This window comes from Anabrus simplex, chromosome 6, assembly GCF_040414725.1.
Source record: "Anabrus simplex isolate iqAnaSimp1 chromosome 6, ASM4041472v1, whole genome shotgun sequence".
NCBI lineage: Eukaryota > Metazoa > Arthropoda > Insecta > Orthoptera > Tettigoniidae > Anabrus > Anabrus simplex.
Genome location: NC_090270.1, coordinates 303,984,549 through 304,010,342, shown reverse-complemented (window position 1 = coordinate 304,010,342; position 25,794 = coordinate 303,984,549). Strand labels below are relative to the sequence as shown.

The following is a 25,794-nucleotide window of genomic DNA, read 5'->3' as shown; positions in this document are numbered from 1 at the left end:
GCAGATTTCCACGGAATTATTCAGCCGAATTATTTACGATGTCTCAGTTGTCATCGCTAGACTCTTATCTTACTACTACGTCATAAGTGTCCGGGCATGGGATGAAAACTTTTATCCAAGCAGTCAAGATAATTATTATCCAATGCTATTAAAGTTTTATTTTATAAACTCGTCAGTAATGTAATGTAAAATCATCAATAACTGGGAAGAAGTATTAACCTAATTACCGTATGTTTAAAAGAAATTGAAAAAAATGAATGTTTGTTACTGACGTCTTGGAATACAGTCAACTATACAGTAGATCTACACCGCGCTAGCTAGAGCTCCGGTTTTAGAGCTTTGCGCAAGCGCAGTAGTGTGTCGCAACCAACGAGCTAAACTGATAAATTGTTGCATGCTTCCTTGCTGCCTAACAGTATTGGCTGCTCTGGAATGGACAGATCACAGATGCATTTATTTGTTTCAGATTTACGTGATTACTGTAGACATGTGTGCGTGAGAATTTAAGTTTTTAATTTGTGTTTTGGGTGTTTGCAGAAATAATTTGTTTTAATAGTGAACAATTACGGAAAGTCATTTATATCGCAAAACATTAACGTGTGAAGCATTTATAAGCGATTATGGGTAAATATAGAAACTATTCTGCGGGCTTCAAGCTAAGCATAATTGCCTTCGCTGAACAGCACGGGAACAGAGCTGCAGAAAGAAAATTTTCTGTGAGTGAAAAGTTGGTGCGTGACTGGCGGAAAGTAAAAAACAAGCTAAAAAGCACAAACCCTTCTAGACGCACGTTTAGAGGTCCTAAAACAGGGAAGTTTCCTATAATTGACGAAGAAGTGTTTAGGTACGTCAGTGAAATACGTAACAACGGCTGCAGTGTATCATATGAAATGTTACAAATTAAGGCACAGGAGGTAGCGCGCAAACACAACATACCGGTAACTCAGTTTAAGGCGACTCGTGGGTGGATTAAGGGGTTCATGCGACGACACAATCTGTCAGTGCGAAGGAGAACAACACTAAGCCAAAAGTTGCCTGCTGATTACACGGACAAGATTGTAAATTTTCACCGATTTGTCATACGTTTGCGCAAGGAAACTTCGTACTTGCTTTCTCAAATCGGTAATGCCGATCAGACTCCAATCTTTTTTTATATGCCTTGCAACAGCACTATTGCGCTAAAAGGATCACGGAGTGTATTAATGAAAACCAGCGGTAGTGAGAAGTTGCGATGCACGGCAATGCTAGCCATTACAGCTGACGGGAGAAAGTTGCCGGCTTACATCATTTTCAAGAGGAAAACGATGCCTAAGAATATACAGTTTCCCCGTGGAATTCATGTACAAGTGCAACCAAAGGGTTGGATGGATGTAGAACTCATGCTGGACTGGGTTAAAACTGTGTGGAATAGAAGACCTGGTGCACTACTAAAACAACCAGCTCTGCTTGTTTTAGATAGTTTCCGAGGTCACCTCGTGAACGAAGTGAAGCAAATTCTCACTACAAATAAGACACGACAGATAGTCATTCCTGGTGACCTAACATCTGCTTTGCAGCCACTAGACGTATGTGTTAATAAACCCTTTAAAGACCACTTACGTCGATTTTACAACGAGTGGATGATGAGCGGCGATCAGCAATTGACGCCCGCCGGAAATATCAGGCGTCCACCCTTGGACTTGTTATGCTCGTGGGTGAAGAAGAGTTGGGATCTTATACCACCTGAACTATTCTCCAAGAGCTTCAAAAGGACTGGGATTTCGAATGCACTAGACGGTTCCGAAGATGACGCAGTGTGGCAGGGAGACGAAGAATCTGATACTGGTATTAACAGAGGCGAGGACGGCGCATCAGATAGCGAAACCTGCGATAGCGACACCGAAGATTTGGAATAAATTGCGTACTGGTAAGTCCGCATTTCACAACAAAGCGATAATTTTTTGCAAGTGTAATATTTTAACTTTAATACTCAAATTAATGACAAATTAACTTAATACGTTCATTTTTATTTTCAGGTTGGAAAAACGTTCGCCGAATTGTTGCGAAAAATTATGAATTTTGTTTTAGACTATTTTAATTATTTTGATGTATAAACGTGAGTATTACGTGCATCTTAAATTTGTATCGAATACAATTTAGTTATAAATACATTTTTTGAGTAATACAAATACTGGTATTAAATATTCATCGTATAATGGTCGCACCCTACAATTTTTTCGAAAATTTTGGTATAAAAAGTGCGACGATTATGCCGTGAAATACGGTAAGCACTCCGATTTGGAAGTGGAATTGATCGAGTGATTTTTGGCATGTTTGAGCAAACACTGTCACCATTCCCCGTTGATGGCGAAGTTATTAAGGGGAATGTGAATGAACTGGCATTAATAATGGGACTGGAGTTTCAGTTTTCAAATGGGTGGCTTCAACGTTTTAAGGAACGCCACAATGTCGCTAAATGAACACTGATGATGCCAACAGTTGGCGAAAAAATGTGGCTTATATATTCAGTTCGCACACACTGAACATTATTATCAGTGCCGATGAAACTGCATTGTTTTTTAATGCCCAGCACGAATGGAATTTGGTTTTAAATGCAGGAGTCGTACAAGGGTGGGGTCACTCTACTGTGTTACAATGCTGGTGGAACCGAGAGACTTTCTCCTCTCGTCATAGGAAAGTTCAATAACCCGCGATGTTTTAAGCACATCGGGTACTTCCCATACTTGTACAAGGTATCCAAAATCCATACCGTACAGTAAATGAATAAAGGACTTGCACAGGGAAGCCAGCATAGATTTCTCCTCGTCTTTGAATCGTGTTCTTTTTGTTTTTTTTCATTGCAGAGGTTATGCTTGCCAGTGCATTATTTAAGTACTATAAATGCACTTTGTTGGTAACATTTAGGAAATAGATTTTTTTCTCCATGGCATTTGAAAGGTTTAAACTGTGAATCATGCATGCAGTAATGGTTCTTAGAATATTTTGTGACGTGGCAAGGGTTGGCGGTTAATTAAAAATCACATAATTCAAAGTCCGATTTTTGCATCCCAACGACTTGAATTAAGGAGGTTTTACTATATTTTTATCATTCATATACTATTGACTATAACCACTAATGATGACGGACAGGTTTAAACATCTTGGTTTGGTTGTTGCCACTGATGATAACAGTTTCAAGCACAGCATCAAAGGTTTGGATGAAAGGCGATTGCATACAGGTGTTTTATGCAAGCCGTAAAGTTTAAAGGAGAACACAACACAAAAACACATATTTCGTTATTCATTGCTAAATATGTATTATGGGAATGTAATAACAATGCCGTTAATCCGGTGCCTCTATGTCCAACCATTCTCAAGTTATGTGCGGAAGTAGTAACTGGTCGTGACGTCGCTGCGCTGTAGAGTCTATGTGGCAGCCTTGATGCTGGGAGTAAACTCGCTAAGTCTTTTCACGCACTCCATCTGCTACTCCTGTGTTCTTCTGTTGCCAGTGTTAGTGGGCTTATTTTTATTTATATGAATGAATGAATGAATGAATGAATGAATGAATGAATGAATGCTGATCTGCATTTAGGGCGGTCGCCCAGGTGGCAGATTCCCTATCTGTTTCTTTCCTAGCCTTTTCCTAAATGATTTCAAAGAAATTGGAAATTTATTGAACGTCTCCCTTGGTAAGTTATTCCAATCCCTAACTCCCCTTCCTATAAATGAATATTTGCCCCAGTTTGTCCTCTTGAATTCCAACTTTATCTTCATATTGTGATCTTTCCTACTTTTATAAACGCCACTCAAACTTATTCGTCTACTAATATCATTCCACGCCATCTCTCCGCTGACAGCTCGGAACATACCACTTAATTGAAATAATAACATTAAGTTATTTATTAGACCACCTAATCAATACAAAATCGTCTTGGATGATTTACATAAATTTGTTAACTAATAGTGGTACATGTTTCGCCTTCCCTGAAGGCATCATCAGCCATAGTCTTTACCTTAAATTAAAAATAAGCGTCTAAATAACATGTAGTAATGAAATGAATTTTAAATCTTGAAGAGATTTGAAGTAAAATAACATTAAAAATAACAATGATGTTTGAAAATACAGTGTGATGAGATATAATAGTGGAAGTATTAACAAAATTAACATTAGAAGGCTGCTAAAATAAGTGCAATGGATAAAACAACAGATTGTTATACAACAAGTAGTAAGATTGCATAAAAGTAAAGTTGATAGTCTGGCGGTTATAATTAGACGATGGCGAAAAATCGTATATAATCAAAGTAAAGAGGAGAGAATAAAAGTCAAAGTTAGTCGAGAGATCAGAAGTTAATCATGATCTTGAAGATAAAAGACGAAAGTCAGATGCATATGGTGAAGTTGTCGAACACGTTGAGGATATGAAGTTGGTGAATAGAAGTTGAAGAACAGTTTCAAATAGGATCACTATGGACCATCTCAAAATTTGAAGTGATGTTCAAATGCTGTAAATTGTGAGTTTGTAGATATTCTAGTTGAAAAAGCATATTAAAGTGGAATCTGTAAAAGGAAGCAAGAAACGTAGAGTTAATTGTGTGAAAAGATATTTGAAAACATTGAAGTAGAATCATGTGCACTTACCATTTGACGGTGACAAAGATAGCTTGTAACGTTATGAGTTAGAAGTATTTGCAACAGTAGACTTCTTGCTACGTGTGTTATAACTGAAGGTTTGTGCTGGAGGGTGATCTGTTTGCGTTGACGTAACTATTGGAGGGGGGCTGCTGTTGGTGGGAGGGAAGGAAGAGAGTGTATTACTGCGCGTGTTGTAACGGTGTAAGGCTATTGGAGGGAGCGATGTTACGGTGGGTGTGGCTATGGGTTTATTGGTTGTATATGAATTAGAGGTACTAGCGGTGGGGGGAAGGGAGGGGGGTATATTAACTGTAGGGGAGGTGGGAACGCTAATTGATGTGAGGTTGAAGGTTTTTCAGAGTATGTTGGTGAGGGAAGTTGATTCTCGTAATAAAATAAGAATCTGTTCATACAAGGGGCTTTTTTTATCAATATCTATTAATTTAAAGAAAGAATTACTATTCATTAAGGAAATAGCTAAATTCAATGGATTTAACACGAGTATGATTGATAAAATCATCAATAAAACCAAACTGAAACTAGCTACCAATTTAACTCCATTGAAACCCGTCAAACCTAAATACGCTAAATTCACGTTCACTAACCATAGCATTTATCCGATAACCAATTCATTAATGAAGCACGAAATAAAAATAGCCTACACAACAAAAAACACTAATCGTAATTTATTCTTCAATCATAACTCTATTAACATCGCAGACAATAGTTACTCTGGATCAGGAATATACAGATTGAAATGCTCTACATGTAATTTTTCTTATGTTGGCCAAACTGGCCGCAGCTTCTCCACCAGATACGCCGAGCATTACAATGCCCAAAGACACAACAAATTCTCCGGAATGGCTAACCACATGAGGGACACAGGGCATAAATTCACCACAATAGAACAAGACCTCCATATCCTAAAAAGAGTCGATAAAAGCAAACTAATGACAGAATATGAAAACTTATTTATTTTCCTCGACCAACATTTTAATAAAGATAAGAACCTAAATGACACTATTGATAAAAAAAGCCCCTTGTATGAACAGATTCTTATTTTATTACGAGAATCAACTTCCCTCACCAACATACTCTTAAAAACCTTCAACTTCACATCAATTAGCGTTCCCACCTCCCCTACAGTTAATATACCCCCCTCCCTTCCCCCCACCGCTAGTACCTCTAATTCATATACAACCAATAAACCCATAGCCACACCCACCGTAACATCGCTCCCTCCAATAGCCTTACACCGTTACAACACGCGCAGTAATACACTCTCTTCCTTCCCTCCCACCAATAGCAGCCCCCCTCCAATAGTTACGTCAACGCAAACAGATCACCCTCCAGCACAAACCTTCAGTTATAACACACGTAGCAAGAAGTCTACTGTTGCAAATACTTCTAACTCATAACGTTACAAGCTATCTTTGTCACCGTCAAATGGTAAGTGCACATGATTCTACTTCAATGTTTTCAAATATCTTTTCACACAATTAACTCTACGTTTCTTGCTTCCTTTTACAGATTCCACTTTAATATGCTTTTTCAACTAGAATATCTACAAACTCACAATTTACAGCATTTGAACATCACTTCAAATTTTGAGATGGTCCATAGTGATCCTATTTGAAACTGTTCTTCAACTTCTATTCACCAACTTCATATCCTCAACGTGTTCGACAACTTCACCATATGCATCTGACTTTCGTCTTTTATCTTCAAGATCATGATTAACTTCTGATCTCTCGACTAACTTTGACTTTTATTCTCTCCTCTTTACTTTGATTATATACGATTTTTCGCCATCGTCTAATTATAACCGCCAGACTATCAACTTTACTTTTATGCAATCTTACTACTTGTTGTATAACAATCTGTTGTTTTATCCATTGCACTTATTTTAGCAGCCTTCTAATGTTAATTTTGTTAATACTTCCACTATTATATCTCATCACACTGTATTTTCAAACATCATTGTTATTTTTAATGTTATTTTACTTCAAATCTCTTCAAGATTTAAAATTCATTTCATTACTACATGTTATTTAGACGCTTATTTTTAATTTAAGGTAAAGACTATGGCTGATGATGCCTTCAGGGAAGGCGAAACATGTACCACTATTAGTTAACAAATTTATGTAAATCATCCAAGATGATTTTGTATTGATTAGGTAGTCTAATAAATAACTTAATGTTATTATTTCAATCAAATATCATCAATACGGACCAAAAATGATATTTATTACATGTAACATACCACTTACTCGAGCAGCTCTTCTTCGTTCTCTCAATTCTTTCCAATCCAAACTTTGCAACATTTTTGTAACGCTACTCTTTTGTCGGAAATCACCCAGAACAAATCGAGCTGCTTTTCTTTGGATTTTTTCCAGTTCTTGAATCAGGTAATCCTGGTGAGGGTCCCATACACTGGAACCATACTCTAGTTGGGGTCTTACCAGAGACTTATATGCCCTCTCCTTTACATCCTTACTACAATCCCTAAACACCCTCATAACCATGTGCAGAGATCTGTACCCTTCATTTACAATCTCATTTATGTGATTACCCCAATGAAGATCTTTCCGTATATTAACACCTAGATACCTACAATGATCCCCAAAAGGAACTTTCACCCCATCAACGCAGTAATTAAAACTGAGAGGACTTTTCCTATTTGTGAAACTCACAACCTGACTTTTAACCCCGTTTATCAACATACCATTGCCTGGCTGTCCATCTCACAACATTTTCGAGGTCACGTTGCATTTGCTCACAATCTTGTAACTTATTTATCACTCTATAGAGAAAAACATCATCCGCAAAAAGCCTTACCTCCGATTCCACTCCTTTACATATATCATTTATATATATAAGAAAACATAAAGGTCCGATAATACTGCCTTGAGGAATTCCCCTCTTAATTATTACAGGGTCAGATAAAGCTTCACCTACTCTAATTCTCTGAGATCTATTTTCTAGAAATATAGCAACCCATTCGGTCAATTTTTTGTCTAGTCCAATTGCACTCATTTTTGCCAGTAGCCTCCCATGATCCACCCTATCAAACGCTTTAGACAGGTCAATCGCATTACAGTCCATTTGACTTCTTCAATCCAAGATATCTGCTATATCTTGCTGGAATCCTACAAGTTGAGCTTCAGTGGAATAACCTTTCCTAAAACCGAACTGCTTTCTATCGAACCAGTTATTAATTTCACAAACATGTCTAATATAATCAGAAAGAATGCCTTCCCAAAGCTTACATACAATGCATGTCAAACTTACTGGCCTGTATTTTTCAGCTTTATGTCTATCATCCTTTCCTTTATACACGGGGGCTACTATAGCAACTCACCATTCATTTGGTATAGCTCCTTCAAGCAAACAATAATCAAATAAGTACTTCATATATGGTACTATATCCTAACCCATTGTATTTCGTATATCCCCAGAAATCTGATCAATTCCAGCCGCTTTTCTAGTTTTCAACTTTTGTATCTTTTTGTAAATGTCATTGTTATCATATGTAAATTTTAATACTTCTTTAGCATTAGTCTCCTCCTCTATCTGGACATTATCCTTGTAAACAACAATCTTTACATACTGCTGACTGAATACTTCTGCCTTTTGAAGATCCTCACATACACACTCCCCTTGTTCATTAATTATTCCTGGAATGTCCTTCTTGGAACCTGTTTCTGCCTTAAAATACCTATACATACCCTTTCATTTATCACTAAAATTTGTATGACTGCCAATTATGCTTGCCATCATGTTATCCTTAGCTGCCTTCTTTGCTAGATTCAATTTTCTAGTAAGTGCCTTCAATTTCTCCTTACTTCCACAGCCATTTCTAACTCTATTTCTTTCTAATCTGCAATTCCTTCTTAGTCTCTTTATTTCTTTATTATAATAAGGTGGGTCTTTGGTACCATTTATTACCATCTTTAAAGGTACAAACCTGTTTCCACACTCAATGATACAGGGCCACTCCATTACGTACAGCCGATAAGGTAAAGCAAAGACCCAAATTATGGTTCTCTGAGAAGGACAAATATTATACCAACTGAGTCCCTTAGTTCCTTGGCAAGTACAGTCTAGAAATTGTTGGAAATGATCCATAAGATTTCAAATTCAATTGAATGTGAACTAAGTGCCCATCCGGTCACTCACCTCCTTGCCCGTCTTACATTAACCACTCCACCTCAAGTGCTAAAGCTAAATGAGTGACGTCCTCGAAGGTCTTTGAGGACTGAAGCATGAAGCATGAAGTCAAGTTAAAATCACAGATTAAATTATTGTTAAAAACAATGAATTGTCCAATTATAAAACAACATGAGTGGCTGTGCGAATAAAATTATATGCATATTGTACATAAAATAGTGTGATGGTAATGCCACATTAAAATAGCTTTCTTGATTAGAAGGTGGAGTTATACTGATGATGCAAGTTGAACTTGATTATGTGTTGACAATAGGGGCCTAAAAAAGAAAAAGAAAAATATGAATGAACTAAAGAATAAGTTCAATTGAATGTGAACTAAGTGCCCATCCGGTCACTCACCTCCTTGCCCGTCTTACCTTAACCACTCCACCTCAAGTGCTAAAGCTAACTGAGTGACGTCCTCGAAGGTCGTTGAGGACTGACTGTAAGGGGAGGTCGAGGGGAGTATAATGTAAGGGGGGAGGTGTAAGGTAAAGCATTACTCATGCGCCTTCGTGAAAAGAATTTATTGATTAACTTCTCGAAAACTATACAGTATTGATTTCCTCCAATATCTCCTTAAGATTATAAATCGGGTTGCATTTTTGATCAATATTTATAAAAATGTTTTCTAAAACATTCAATAGATTTCCTTTCTTACATAAATGGAGAATTTGAAGGTCTCGTTTTATGCCCGTTAATGTATGATTGGTATCGTCCATCCGTACTTTGACGCATGAACATGTTCATTATACCTTATGTTAAAATTGCGGCCTGTCTGTCCAATATAACTAGCGGAACACTGCTGGCACTTTAATTTGTAATCACCTGATTTCTGAAATTTGCTATTGCCGTTATTGATAGTGTGCTGATTAAAGAAAAGATGACCATTGTTATTAGTTGTCTTAAAATAAACTTTCATATTAAGTTTCTTGAAAACATTCGTGATTTCGTATATTTTAGTGTGACTATAGGTGAAAATGGCGTAACTATCTTCTTTCTTTTTGGTATCCTTGGTTAATGTGGAAAATTATTTCTCCTCAATTTTGCTAATAATTTTATCCACAAATTGCCTGTTGAACCCGTTGCTTTTTGCTATAAATTAAATAGTATCCAATTAATTTTTACGATCTACTTCTGACATGGGTATATTATTATAAGCTCTGTAAATCATACTGAAAGAGGAGGCCCTCTTATGTGCTGCCAGGTGTATGGAATTTTGCCTAATTACGTTCGCCGTTTGAGTGGGTTTCCTGAATATTTTAAACCTAAGTTTGTTTGAGTCAGTAATAATTGTAATGTCAGGAAAATTTAACGGTTTATTATTTTCACTTTCGAAAGAAAATTTAATCTGTGAATCTATATTGTTTAATTGTTCTAATACCTCCTCTCCATTAGTAATGCTATGGTCAGTTATTGTAAACGTATCATCTTCATATCTCAACCAGCTTATTATTCCTTTAATGTTGTTGATTTTATTATTTTCAAGAAGATTCATATAAATTTCCATCATAATTCCCCATAAGAAGACCTTCCTGTTTTATATATTTGGCTGTTGAAGGTAAAGTAATTATTAGCGGTGACGAACTCCAAAATATTAATAAAATCGGCCATCACACCGTGTCACAGGATCCAAAGACTTTTTATTTACTTATTTCAACGTGTCCTCACCTTATTTTTAATGTTTTGTATTTGTGACTGAAGATGTCCCATAAGAGGACGAAACATGTATCACGAATATAATCTAATGTAGTCTTTTTAATAAAGACAATTACAGTATTGTAAAGGTGGAATTATAAATTCAAATTTTCACAAGCTGTTATACAAGTTATTGTGCACCAATATGAGGAATATTTTAGACAACGTCTAAAAGAACCTCTTTATTTTGACTAGAGATTATAGGAATAGTTAATGAGGAAAATGTTATTATTATTGGAGATCTAAATGCGCAAGTTGGGGTAGACAGACTTGGGTACGAGAACATCATTGGTCCACATGGATTTGACAAAGGAACCCAGAAGGAGAACAACTATTAGATCTGTGCAGAAGAAATGATCTTATAATCAAAAATACATTCTTCAAAAAAAGAGACAGTCACAGAATAACAAGGTGCAGTTGGGATGGCCAGTATAGAACATTGACTGACTACGTAATCACAAATAAAGATGGTGGCAGGTACTGATTGACCACGTAATCATGAATAAAGATGGTGGCAGGTACATCACAGATGTAAAGGTCATCCCTAGTGAAAGCATGGACAGTGACCACAGATTGTTGGTAGTAGACTTCAAACATAAGACAAATGAAATGCAGAAACTTATTATGAAAAAAGCAAGGGTTAAAAGTTGGAAGTTGCAAGAAGTCCAAATAAAGGAAGAATACAAACTAAAGATTCAGCAGAGTTTGCTGAAGTGTGAAGTAACCAGCGTTAATGAAGACACCTTTGTGGGAGAAGCCAAAAACCTATGTGGAATTACAAGTTCTATCAAAAGAAAAAAGGAGACACCATGGTGGAATGATAGAGTGAAAACAGTGATGAAAGAAAGAAACCAAATAAAGAAGGCACTGGACAAGGAAAAACAAAAACAGGTACAAGAACGAAATGAACAAGAAATACAAAGACTTCAAGGAGTATATAGGAACAAGAAACTTGTTGTAAAGAACATTGTAAGGGAAGAAAAAGAGAAGAAATGGAATGAGTTTGTAGACATACTGGAAGAGGACAGTAGAGGAAATATGAACTTGCTATACAGAGTAGTGAAAAACAAGCGAAGGGATCAAGAGACCATAAAAGCAATAGAACATGATGATGGAACTCTGGCACAAGAGGAGGGAGAAATTAAACAAGAACTCAAGATCTATTTTGAAAAGCTGCTGAATGCAGATACAGAAAACATAACAACGGATAGAGGAGAGCCAAGTCGAGAAACCACAACTGAACCACCAATTACATGGCTTGAGGTTGAAAATGCGCTCAAGAGCATGAAGAAAGGAAAGGCAGTGGGCATAGATGAACTAAGTGCAGATATGCTGAAAGCAGTAGGAATTCCAGGAATCCAATGGCTCTACAGACTGCTCAACAGGATATGGGAGGAAAATACTATTCCTGAGGACTGGAAGATGGGCATCATTGTATCTCTGTTCAAGAAAGGAAGCCGACGAAAATGTACTAATTACCGTGGTATCACACTACTGTCTCATGTCCTGAAAATATTGGAAAAAATAATAGAGACCAGAATCAGAGATATTGTTGAACCAATTTTGGAAGAAGAGCAGTATGGTTTCAGACCAGGAAGGTCAACTACAGACCTTATATTTGCAATTAGGATGCTAATGGAAAAATACTGGGAGAAGAACAAGCCTTTATTTCTAATAATTTTGGACATCGAGAAAGCATACGATAGTGTACCAAGGGAAAGAATTTGGCAATGCATGAAATAACTTCAAGTGCGAGACAGCCTCATAGACAAAGTGAAAATGTTGTATAGTGGGAACAGAAGCTGTATTCAAGTAATATATGGTTTGTCGGACTGGTTTGAAACAAAGAGAGGAGTGCAGCAGGGCAGCTCATTGTCACCACTTCTATTTATTATTGTAATGGATGTAGTAATGAAATCTATTAAAAGGAAAGAACATGGAGATATCAAAGCCTTCACATTTGCAGATGATGTTGCGATCTGGAGTGACTCAGAAGAGGAATTGGGAGAGAGAATACAAAGCTGGAATGAGGAGTTCAAGAAATATGGTTTAAACATCAGCAAGACCAAGACGGTGGTGATGAAAGTGTATGGGGAAGGAGCAGAACCAATAGTCATGTTAAATGAAGCTCAACTGGACAGCGTTCCAGTTTTCAAATACTTGGGTAGCGTTATATCAAATGACAACCTAGCAAAACATGAGGTGAACAATCGAATCAATAAGGCAACACAATTTTACCACCAGGTAAGACACCTGCTGTGGGATGAGCAAATACCCATGAAAACAAAAATGACATTATACACCAATTCTTACATACAGTCTCGAAACCACAACACTGACCAATAGAGATAATTCCAAACTTCAGGCAGCTGAAATGAAATTCCTATGCACTATGATCCAGAAAACCAGGAAAGACAAGAGTAGGAATGAGAAAATTAGAGAAGAAGTAGGAATAGATGATTCTCTCCTCAATAAGATTCAGATATCAAGACTGAAGTGGTTTGGTCATATGAAGAGGATGCCAGTAAACAGAACTGCAAGGAAGGAATTTGACAGAAAGGTAGAAGGAAGACGACCTGTGGGAAGGCCACGAAGGAAATGGATAAATTTAGTTAAGAGCGATGTATTGCTGAGAGGTCATGATTGGGACAAGTTGGTGGAGGAAGAATGGTACAAGGCCAGGATGAGATGGAGGAGGCTCATATACCACACCCGGGAAACTGGAGATGGTTTCGGATGATGATGATGATGATGATTATGATTATAGGAATACCTACCTCTAATAGGAGGCTTCTTTTCAAGTGTCCCAGTTGAACATCGTTGTTCAAGATTCCAGAACGTATTGGATGTCAGGTTTTCTTCTTTCAGGAAATAACTTGTCATACAGGCATTGTGATTGCAACAACTATTAGCTGCCGTCCTCTGGGGGCGTGGGTTTGATTCCTGATACTGCCAGAGATTTAAAAATGGCAGGAGGCTGGTAAGTGGTTAAAGTGGTACACCCAGCTCACCTCCATTGGGGGTTATGCCTGAAAAGAGTTGCACCACATCGGTTTGAGGACACGAGTTTACTTTACTTACCTACAAAGATATCACACAAAGTGATCTGTTTTAAGAGTAGAAAGATAATATTTATTTACATATTTGATGCAAACATTGAAGCATTTGAATCAGTCCATACACAGTTAAGTCCTCATTGTATTAGATAGAGATTTGGCTTTCAGCTTCCTTTTTTTCTTCTGAAACATTTTCATTCTTTCTGACCTGGGTGCCCTTTGTTCATAAGGTATGGTGTATTGTTTTCGTTCAAAGAAAGATCATATACAGTACAATGTTCTAAAATTTTGTAAGGAGAAAAGAAGATCCCAGCATTACAACATTCCAGTACAGAAAGCTGTGGAAATAAAGGCTCTTGGTAGAAGTGAGAAGTCAGTGCATAACATTGCTAGGCAATGTGAAAAAGAATAGATGGATGGAAATTGTATCCCAAATGCTGATAAACATCGACCACGTGTGAAAAGACAGAACTTTCACCATTTTGATAAGTGTTGTTTGCGGAACATTCTTGGAATATTCTGAAGTACAGAAAGAAATTCCTACTTCACACAAACTCCTCAGCGCTGATAAAGGAAAGGTACCACTTTCAAGGAAAATGGACATATTTTGGAGATCAGTAAAGAACCTCCTCAGTTGGATAACGTGGCTGAGTATTGTGATCTCATGTTTACTTTTCTATTCAGTAGAGTTCACCAGCAGCCACCATTGTTTGTGGTTTTCTGCTTTCCAGATTGTCACTTGAAGAGGCGAGTGGGTAGTGTCTTCAATTAGGCCTGTCTTTATTTTGTTGTTGTCAGCCCTGAAGTTTGTTTTCCATGGTTTCTCGTTTTCACACCAGGCTAATTGCTGTACCTTAATTAAGGCCACAGCCGCTTCCTTCCCACTCCTAGCTCATCCCTATCCTATCATTGCCATAAGACCTAACTATGTCGGTGCAGTGTAAAGCAAATTATAAAAAATAAATTTAAAAAATATTGTTGTCATATTTGAAGCCATTTCTTTTCAGTTTTGACTCAGTCAGTTTATAACTGTTAGGTTCTTAAGTCTGTTGAAACTAATTTATGAATAAATAAAATTTAGAAACTATCTGAAGAATGAAATGGGAACATATGATAACAGAAATATATCTGAAAAACAGGTATAAAAAATAAATCCAGTCCATCTGTCTTGTGGGAAATGGATAACAAAGGACATGGGCTCTAAATTTTATAAAGTGACTTTGATGGTAGTTTGACAGACATGGCAGATGAAGATCTTGATGCTGAATATTCTACTTCAGATGTTGTAAGTTAATGGATTACTAAAGTGTGTGTCTGAATGTTGATAAATATTTAAATAGATTATAATATTTGTAACTGTGTTATAATTGCATGCAATCTGTATTCTGCATTCTCAGCTTGCTAATAATTGCTAATACTACTTTGAAGTGAGTGTACAGTATATGTTTGCCTTTTTGCTTCACAAGCTGCTCCTGAATTTGCGCAATATGTGTCAAGAAACATTGGCGGACTCGCTCACTAGCGGTAAAGACTGATTAGTTAAAAATTCTTAACAAGAATTTACATATATTTGACCTCCTATTCAATGTAATAAAATATACAACACTTAAATTAAATGGCTTGTAAAACATGATGTATAAAAGACATGTTTCAGCCTGTGTTAAGGTTATCTTCAGCAGATACAGGAAATAAGACATGCACTTAAAAAACAGTACGTGCATTTGAATAAAATAAAGGAATAATTTTTCCATTATACAATAAAAGGTCAATTTTACATGGAAGATGGTTTAAAATATTTATTATAATTTTACAGTCTTCCTTAATACCGGTGATGATTTGACTAGAAATTCATCACATGTAAAGAGTGATTAGACAAGTATTACATACACTTAAGGTATATCCAACAGCAGTGAGAGAGTGTGTGTTTTTGTTTGTTGCTTTGTTATTAATGGGGAAAGTGTGTGCATGTAGGGATCAAAGAGAGAAAGCTATAAAGAAAAGGGTATGGAGACAATGTAATTGAAAAACACAATAACAAATCATTGTGAATAGGAGTGACAGAAGGGAGAAAAAAGTATATAAATGCACAAACTCTCCATTATCTTACTTTACTGTCATTATGGATGGTTTCACTCCTTATCAAACCCAGTTCCCTTAGATCTGTCTGGCTCCATGGCTAAATGGTTAGCGTGCTGGCCTTTGGTCACAGGGGTCCTGGGTTCGATTCCCAGCAGGGAATTTCTCTGGCATGGGGGCTGGGTGTCGTCTTCATCATCATTTCATCCTCAACACGACGCGCAGGTCGCCCACGGGTGTCAAATCAAAAGACCTGCACCTGGCGAGCCGAACATGTCCTCGGACACTCCCGGCCCTAAAAGCCATACTCCATTTCATTTCCCTTAGATCTCTTTCTTCTTAGCTTTCTGTGACCTTGTTTATGCTTCCCAGCTTCGTGAAGTAGGATGGCAAGTATGGAAAAAGCCTGATAAACACAAGATGTCTGTGACCTTTTGTTATATTTTTCCTTTACTCCTTCCTAGCTTTCTATCTTTAATGTATTTATAAAGGAAGGTCACTCTGGGTAGAATGAGTAATATAATAGTTAAGTATATGGTATTACTTTCATAATCTGTACGGTGTACCTCTCTCCGATAAATTCTATCTCGTCTCAATTAATTTTTTTAAAATTTTTTCTAATCCTAATGGTATTAGGTTTATGAGGAACTAAGGCAGTTATGTTTGAATCCTGTCCAATACATATAGGATGTTTGAAATGAAAGATCTCACATCACAGTGGCAACAAATACTGTATTTACATGTTTGAGATGTTACCTACATTTTTGCTTTAAATAAGATGAATGGATTATTTGTGAAACATGTGCTTTGTGGTGAGTGCATGAACCACAGAGTGAATGTTCCTTGCTGGCCGACAGTATGATTTTGCTGTTGAATTCATGACACTGCAATGACTATCTGATAAAATACTATTTATATACACTTTTAAAGTCGTATCAGGAAATGCCGTAAATGCCTGCTTTCATTTTCTACATATTTCTGGCATCTGTTAAAGTAATTATTCAGTATGCTAATTAGTTCTTCTGAAAAACTGAATTCATCTCTTGATGGATGTTTATTCTTCTGTTTGTACAAGGAGCATGGATTTGTCATATACATTTTATCCTTTAACCCTTTTTAGAGTCCAGCTATATTCCCACTTGCATCCTCTGCAGGTCCAATTTAAAATCAGGCAAAATTATGGGGAAAAAGTAAAGTTTTTTTTAAATTCAATTAACACTTTGAAAATAATCTGTGCAAAATGTTATATTGTCAGTCAGCAACACTCGTGAAAATTTTTCATTGTGTGAAAGCACTTGTTGGAATGTAATCATGGGTTCCTTGGACAGGTTCCATAGACATCTTCCTTCTATTATCCTTCACTTACCTGTCTGAGCATATGACATAATCCTTTGCTTTCTTGTCCTCTTGGGCATCCCTGTTGTGTAGTCTCCCATTCAGATGAAAAATCACCATCGGAATCACCACCACTTAACTGCTCGTAAATATCATTGGTATGCATGCTGTCATAATGGTGAAGAATTTAAATATTATTTCCTGATATAGCACTTGTAAAATAATACATATAAAATGTAGATGTCAGCACTGTACTGAGGAATAGTTACACTGCATACAAGGTAAAGCACATCTGCCATTTTTGTGCAATTTTATGAGAAATCTGATCTTAAAGTTGGTTCGGACCAGGTCTGACATAAATACTACCCAGCCTTCTGGAAGTATCCACAGATGATGAGGTCTCACATAGGATGTGAACTATCCTGTGGGAGCTCAAACAGCCAATATTTCTCAGTAGGCAATTCACAAAATGTTTGATGATATAATTTTCAGTAGCAACAGAGTAGGAGCAGTAGTCCAACAGAGGACCCTAAAGGGTTAATATTTACCTGAGATAAATGTCACAAGAGATCAGGTTATAGGATCAAGGAGGTCATATATTGTTAGTGAAAATTCTGTCATCAGACACTTTGTGAATTGCCTAACTAAGAAATATTGGCTGTGTGTGCTCTTACAGAATCCTGATGGAACATACACAGTTTAGGTAAATTCATATCCTTGCATTCCCCGAGCTAGTACAGCTCTTTTCAGGTAAAATTCCAATGGGGGTGAACTGTATGTACTTTTTCAACCACATACTTCCTGTCAGTCTTAAATCTCTCACAGAACCGGGAATTGAATCTGATCCTCTGAGGACAGCACTATAATAGCACTAACTATTACATTACAGAGGAGAATTACCTCACAGCTACTTCATTAAAAACAGAAAATTACGAGCTTTGACATGCAATAATGTTACATGTTATAATTCTCATGTTAAATAAATATTAAAATTTATTTATTCCACCTATTCAATACACAAATAGAGATTTTGATTAAGAAATCAAATCTTGAATAAAATTATAGGGACATGTTTCGCCCTTTAATTAAGGGCATCTTCAGCCTTAATCTCAATCTGAAGGTAATTAATCAGGTACCTGATTGTATTTAAATTACATATGAATGTGAGGATGATGTTGGAAATGCGCTTCAAATGGTGAGAAAATGGTTAACAATAGTTATGATATTCTTAAAATGAAGCCTTAATAAAGTCTTAAATACAAATAGTCATAAATTTATGCACTTTCTTGAATGTCCTTGTTTAAAAATTGGTAACAAATTGTATACTGGTAATTTTATAAGAACGTAAATTGTTACGTTAAAACTTGTAAAGTGGCGCCCTGTGGAGGTTGAGGGCGTTAGAATAATTATAAAAGAAAAGGTATGTAGTTGATAATTCCAAATGGAGTATTAGTACATATTAAAGCTAGTAAAGAGACATTACCGTTGCTCACTTCAAGTGAAGTTTACAAAAAATTGTTATGTTGAAACAAGTAAAGTGGGGGCCTTGGGATGGTTGAGGGTGTTAGATAAAATTATTGGGTTTTGAACAGTTCAAGTGTCAGGATAATGATGAGGAATGTAGTTAATAACTCCAAGTGGAGTTTAAACACAATTTTATAAAATTAGTAAAGAGACGTTTCTGCTGCTTAGATCAAGTGGGGTTTATAATAATATAAAAATGGTTAGACTGTTGTAACTCTCGTGTGAAGAGATAAATCTGTAGTCTTCTAAAAGCACGAGTGAAGAAGAATGCTTGATGGTAAGCAGCTGTGTTAAATATTAGATATCCAAACATGGTTTTCATCACAAGTTGTGCCAAAATAAAGAGATTTCATCACCCAAATGAAAATTGTATGTATGAATTGTGCAATGAACACTGTGAAAGATATCATGCAAATATCTGCAGTAAAAGATAGTCAATAACAAAATTAGGACTAGAGTAATGCAATATAGCAGGGTCAGCCAACTGCATGTACGTGTGATGTCAGGTAACACGTCACACACTCTGCTCGGGCAGCGAAACGAAGTACTTAGTACTGTAACTGAGAAGTGAAGGCTAGAGGGGCAAGGGGAAACACATCATTCATAGGGGGAGGCCCAAGGGCTACAGGTACAATGCGGTATGTGTAGTACATATTTCTCTCTACATATTTTATTGTAACGTAACTTAAGAGTTATAAAGCAACTTTATTTTTACATATACAAACTAAAATTTTTTTTTCTGTCAGTGCGTTCGGAACCAATATTGAACAAAAAATTGCTGTGAATTACAATATCATGCACTGTAAAAGGAGTGCCAATAGTAAGAAACAGTACAGTTTTACAACAAAAATAGTACAAAGAGTAATCTGTAAACTCAAAACATACGTTTTACCTCATGATATTGATACTCAGTTGCCACTCGTAGGTTTCCTTGATTTTTGTAGTCTTTTTTTTTTTTTTTTTTTCAATATTTCAATATTTGAGAAACACTGAGTTTAAGAGCACACTTCAAATTGTGATCCGATAACTGGCTTCTCTGTTTTGGTTTAGTTGTTTTTAAAATAAAAAAGAGTCTTTCACAGGCATACGTAGAACCAAAAATACTCAACATTCTTGCTGCAAACCTATGCAATCGGGGAAACCCTTTTTGTGAAAAATGTCTATAAAAGTCACACAAATCCTTTTTATTTACAAATTTATCTCTTAGTTCTCTATTACACTGTAAATCTATTAACTCTAATTGTAGGTCTGGATCAATGTTATCTGCAACTGAATATGGCGTGGTAAATAATAATTTCGTGTGGCTATTACTATTTAAAGTTAAAAATTTCATTGTTCCGTATTGAAGAATATTACAGTTAAAATTGAAATAATTGATAGAGAGATTCAACCTATTCAGTACAAAAGAATAAGAAATGTAGTGAATTACATTCCCATTTAATAATTGGTAGAAATGGTACCGGTTTCGACCATAGTCCAGGTCATCATCAGCCGATTAAGACGAAAAACAATGCATAGGATCAGTAGAAGAGGCGATATAAAAATGAAATGGGGGTAGACACTGTAAAACTTAGAAGAAGTAAAATGCAAATCACTCAAAAGAAAACAGTGCGCAATTCTCTGAGCGGTAGCATAGGCAAAGTCCCACAACGTTTACGAATAGCGGAGAACGGTTAAATGAGCCAGTTTTTAAATACTGTCAGGCATGAAGTCACATCAACTGTTCTAAGAATTCTATAGGAGCACAATTACTTATTCAATTATATTGAATTGTATTATATTTATCTATATACTTACTTTCCCGCGACCAAGGAAAATTACTGGATTGTCAAGCTATTCTCCATTTTACTTTGGGCATTTGAAACCACAGTGCCTGATATTGAATGCGTCGCGCTGATCACCGGGAGCTGGCAAGTTGCTTCAATGGATCTACTCATCTTCAACTCCTGCACGATTATGGATCTTCGTACATGTTCGATTGTGATGTGACTTCATGCCTGACAGTATTTAAAAACTGGCTCATTTAACCGTTCTCCCCTATTCGTAAACATTGTGGGACTTTGCCTATGCTATCGCTCAGAGAATTGCGCACTGTATTCTTTTGAGTGATTTGCATTTTACTTCTTCTAAGTTTTACAGTGTCTACTCCCATTTCATTTTTATATCGCCTCTTCTACTGATCCTATGCATTGTTTTTTGTCTTAATTGGCTGATGATGACCTGGACTAGGGTCGAAACTGGTACCATTTCTACCAATTATTAAATGGGAATGTAATTCACTACATTTCTTATTCTTTTGTATTGAATAGGTTGAATCTCTTTATCAATTATTACAATTTTAACTGGTTATTACTAGCCGATTGCAGCCCTTGTAAGGCAGACCCTCCGATGAGGGTGGGCGGCATCTGCCATGTATAGGTAACTGCGTGTTATTGTGGTGGAGGATAGTGTTATGTGTGGTGTGTGAGTTGCAGGGATGTTTGGGACATCACAAACACCCAGCCCCCGGGCCATTGGAATTAACCAATTAAGGTTAAAATATCCGACCTGGCCGGGAATCGAACCCGGGACCCTCTGAACCGAAGGCCAGTACTCTGACCATTCGGCCAACGAGTTGGACATGGCGTGGTTAGAAGTTGAAATTCAGTTTCCAGACACTCCAAATTGTTAAATCTAGAATCAAATTCCAAATATAGGTTTTTTATGATTTTGACATACCTATCAATATCCTCAGCTGTAGCACATTCAGACACCATAAGCAGTTTTTGAAAATGTGGAATAGTTCTGTTTATGAACTGACGCTCCCACAGACACAATTTTAATTTGAAGGATTTCACTCTATCAAACATTTCTGTAATTATTAAACCCTTTCCCTGGAGAGAAACATTCAGAATGTTCAAATGACCTGTTAATTCTGCAAGAAATGCGAGGTCACAAATCCACCTGTGATCTTGTAGTTCGGGGACTGGCACATTTTGTTGCTCCATAAATGTAGCTATATCTTGTCGTAGTTGAAAAAACGCATCGAGTACTTTGCCTCGACTAAGCCAGCGAACAACACAACGATAAGGCAAATCACCAAGTTCACTATCACTTTCTGCTAGGAATTCCTTGAATTGCCAATGACATAAGGCCCTTGATCCTATGAGGTTAATAATTCTTACCACTGCGGTCATTACATTGTTCAGTTCAACGCTTTTCGTACATAGATTTTCTAAATGTATGATACAGTGAATTGGAACAAGTGTGTGAGCTATATTGAGAGTCTTCATTTTTTGGATTATGATCCCATCTACTCCAGAATTGCGTCCTACCATAGAAGATGCACCATCTGTTGCTATTGAAACTGGTTTGTTCCATGGCAAGGAAGCATTTTCAACAACACTTACAATGCAGTTGAAAATGTCGATGCCTTTCGTGGTATTCTTCATAGGCACTAAATCCAGTAGTTTCTCCCAAAGTGTAAGATTTTCGTCAACCCCTCGTATGAAAATGGCTAGTTGGGCCGTGTCAGAAATATCTGTGCTCTCGTCAATTGCTAAGGAGTATGCCCGGAAGCTTTTTGTCAGTTCTAATAATTGTAGGTAGACATCATCAGATAGGTCTTGAATTCTTCTCAACACTGTGTGCGCGGACAAGCTGGTAGCTTCAAACTCTTCAGTGATATTTGGACAAAACTCCTCACCTGCTAGAATTAAACATTCCTTTACGAATTCAGCATCACTGAAAGGTTTAAGTTTCTTTGCAATTAAATATGAAATTTTATAACTCAGTTGATCTGCTGACGCACTGATCAAATGCGCAACAGTGTTATTTAATTTACCTTTTAGTTCTGTAATTACACGTACCCTTTCCTCGCCTTGATATCGATCATAATCTGCAGCATGACACAAACTGTAGTGGCGTTGTAAATTATATCTTTTTACATACTGTAGCTCTTTTCTACAAACTAAACATTTAGCTGTAGCATTCCTATCATTTTCAACAAATAAATATAGATCTTCCCATAAAGATAAAAAGATCGGAGGGGTAGGTAGCTTGTCGCACTGTGATGTGCCCAGTTCATCCATACTTACGTACTGAACTGTACCACTACCACCACCACCACATATGGCATTGCACGTGTTTACTACAAAAGCGAGGCTGTCTCTTTGTCTCACTCTACGAAAGCATCTCCCTACCTTCTGCGCTCATACGTCACATGGGCACTCCGACGTCACACGGGCCCTCTTACATCACACGCCAGCCAGTTGGCTGACCCTGTAATATAGTTTTTGTATTTTGCACTTTGTGCACATTTTCATTAATAATAATAAATTATTTTCACATACTTATCACGCTTTAATTCCTTCCTAAATGAAAACTGAGCTTATTATTCTCTCACTGTTAACTGTGATCCTTATTCTGTCATTTGGTTAAGAAGGGGTTACCCGTGGAATGGATTAGGTTTTTCAGAATTCCATTATTTGCATGATGTGAAAATGGGAAACGACAGGAAACCTTCATCAGGTTTGCCGACATTTGGGTTCAAAGTCGCCATCTCCTGAATCCAGGCCAACAGCTGCATGGCCTAAACCATTCAGCCAACTCGCTTAGTCCATATGCTAGGAGCTTTGCATGTCATCTTCTTCACTTCTTATCTTAGATAGGCATGAAATTTATTAACCAGTTCATGTATTATAGTAATGGAACTCGATCACCTCTTGGAATAATCTCGTAATAGCTCAAGTGAGTGTTGTATGAACTTGTTAATCATAAATAAGCACAGTGAGCACATTATTTTTCATTTCAGTTTCCTTAGTAGACTGCATATAAGAAACATGCATGCATTTAGTATTACCATTGTAAAATGAGAGTTGACTCCCCTTCACTCAACATGTCAGCTAATGCCAAGCTACCCTTCCACTGGAGTTCCTCCATGCACACCTTTCGCAGATAATCCACTTCATCATTGTGTTTTCAATCTTATGACTGGTTTGTCATTACGATGATTCTCTTCCAAGTGAGCCTTATTTTGGGCTAACCTTTTAGCATCTTCATGCCTTGCCTTTATACAGTTTAGTTCGTAAGTGTTCATATGGTTGTTTATTTTAGACTCGCCCTTTTGTGGTATCACACTATCGTCCGTCCATTTTTCGCTCTGGATGGCTCAAATGTTCGAGCAGGAGTGGAAGCAGCTCAGCAGTTGATCACAGAATCGCAGGAAGATTTTGGACAGTCTGCTCTTTTTCTTTTTTTTCGAGGTCGCGTGGAAAGATTAAAGGTTAGTTTTATTCTCTTTCATGTGAACAAGAATAAGGCATTATATTTGTAGTGATTTTCATTCATTATGGACTAATATTAAGGCTAGGTTGCCACATACTACCAGGTGTCAGGTTAACTTACAGAAGACTACATCAGGTAATGATGCTACCTGTGATACCAGGCTGAGAGCAAGTACAGCATGGTCAAGGTGGATACAGGTATTGTGTGTTTGAAATACAATTGCACTTGGCCACGCCAGGAACTATTGCCTTGGTGATTCAGTGGTTCCTATTTCTCTTAACATTCTGTTAATTTATATTTTATTGTTCATTTGTTCATTTTTATGTAATTTGGCATAGTGTAATTTAGTGTAGTATTTAGTGCAAGTTACAAATTATTCTCTAAAATTCATCTTGTCCTGTTAATAGTGATTAATGTTATCAGTCCACCAATGTGCCCTCTGCTCACTTTGCTGTCCTCTAACCATAGCGATAAACAAACACTAATGTTGCCTCGTCCAAGGACAATCATATTTTGAATAAGTAACTCTGTGATAAGAAGATGCCAGAATACCTGAAGGCAAATGTTTATAAGACAGTGATAAAGTTTGTAGTTCTCTGTGGAATAGAATGTCTTCCTTTGACCATCTTTCATATTACAGAGATCAGAATGCTGTGATGGACAACAGGATTGACTTGATTTGACCAAGTTAGAAGTTAAGATGAAGAAATCTTGATATAGTCCTAATCATACAAAAGATGAGGGAGGCTTGACTCTGGTGGAATGGTCATATCATGAATAGTAATGATACTTGTGTAATAATAGCAGTACTCCGACTAGACATAGGACTCCACTGGCCAAGAGGGAGACTTCCAAAGTGATAAATGGATAACATTCTGGGAGACAGGAAGGATGTAGGCCTCGACCCTCAAGATGTCCAAGATCAGGCCAAGCAGTGAAATTGTATCAAGACAATGAACCCCATTTGTCAGGATAAATGCTACAGAAGAGAGAGACTGTTGTTAACCAGGAGATTGATATCCTATGCAGCTGCCCTTCCCTGGATAATAGATGCTGTATGCTGAAATTCAGTATCATTTTCCATCACTGAGGGACTTTAACCTCATCTGGAGGGGCTTCTCCTTCCAAATTTTCTTGATGTCTCTAGGAAGTTGAGTTATTTACCACCACCCAGCACTAAGGTTAGAGTTAATGACTGTGTGGCTCACTCCATTTCTGTAACGGGTACCCAGTGCATCTCAGTTCTAGATATATTCATCCCATAGTTCGAGAGGTAGCGAGAAAGAGAGAATTATGCGTCACTTCCAAGATAAAGGATGCCTTCTTTGTTTTCATGGTCACTTTGATGAGGTTACTGCATGATGCTATTGGATCAGATCAAATTGTGAGGAGTGATATCCCATTCTTTATATGTAAATTCATTGAATGGTTCTAAAGTGTTCATATTTTGATGTGGTGCACTTCAAATAAGCATTTGTTGTGTAGTTTCTGTGGAATGTAAGTCCATACAAATGTCTAAACTAGTTCAGCTTTTGTACCCAAACTGCACCCAGAATGTTAGATTCACAGACATTATTAAGAAAGAAGCTCAGCCTTTCAAGGCTAATGAAATATATGGCAATATGTGATCTACAAGTACTCTTTGATGTGCAGATGGACAGGGCTACAAAGACTTTTGGACTTGATTCAAAATAAATGCATGAATGGACTTTAATGTCAGGTTGTCAACTCACAGGATATGGATAGATAATCTGACACAGGCATGAATGGCAGGAGCTTGAAGAGCTATGAGTGTTTGGTGGTGAGTCAAATGTAACTGCATCAACAATGGATTTAAACGATAAACAAATTTTAAAAATATGTTTGTTTTTTAGAACCTGTAGGGGAAAAAATACATTAAATAAGGATTTTTAGAATCTGTAGGTAAAAAATTACATTAAATAAGGACTATTTCAGTCTTTGAAAACGAAATAAGCTAATAAACACATGATCGCATTTGTGAAAAAAAATGTTCAA

The 25,794-nt window shown here is 36.9% G+C and overlaps 1 protein-coding gene across 1 annotated transcript in view; it reads left to right on the top strand.

Annotated features, from left to right (window-relative positions):
- LOC136876500 (tetratricopeptide repeat protein 39C) overlaps nt 1-25,794 on the top strand; it is a 130,738-nt gene that overhangs the window by 58,435 nt on the left and 46,509 nt on the right. Inside the window, exon 7 of the mRNA XM_067150513.2 lies at nt 23,608-23,776. Within this exon, the coding sequence (XP_067006614.2) occupies nt 23,608-23,776 (169 nt within the window). The remainder of the gene's footprint in view (nt 1-23,607; nt 23,777-25,794) is intronic.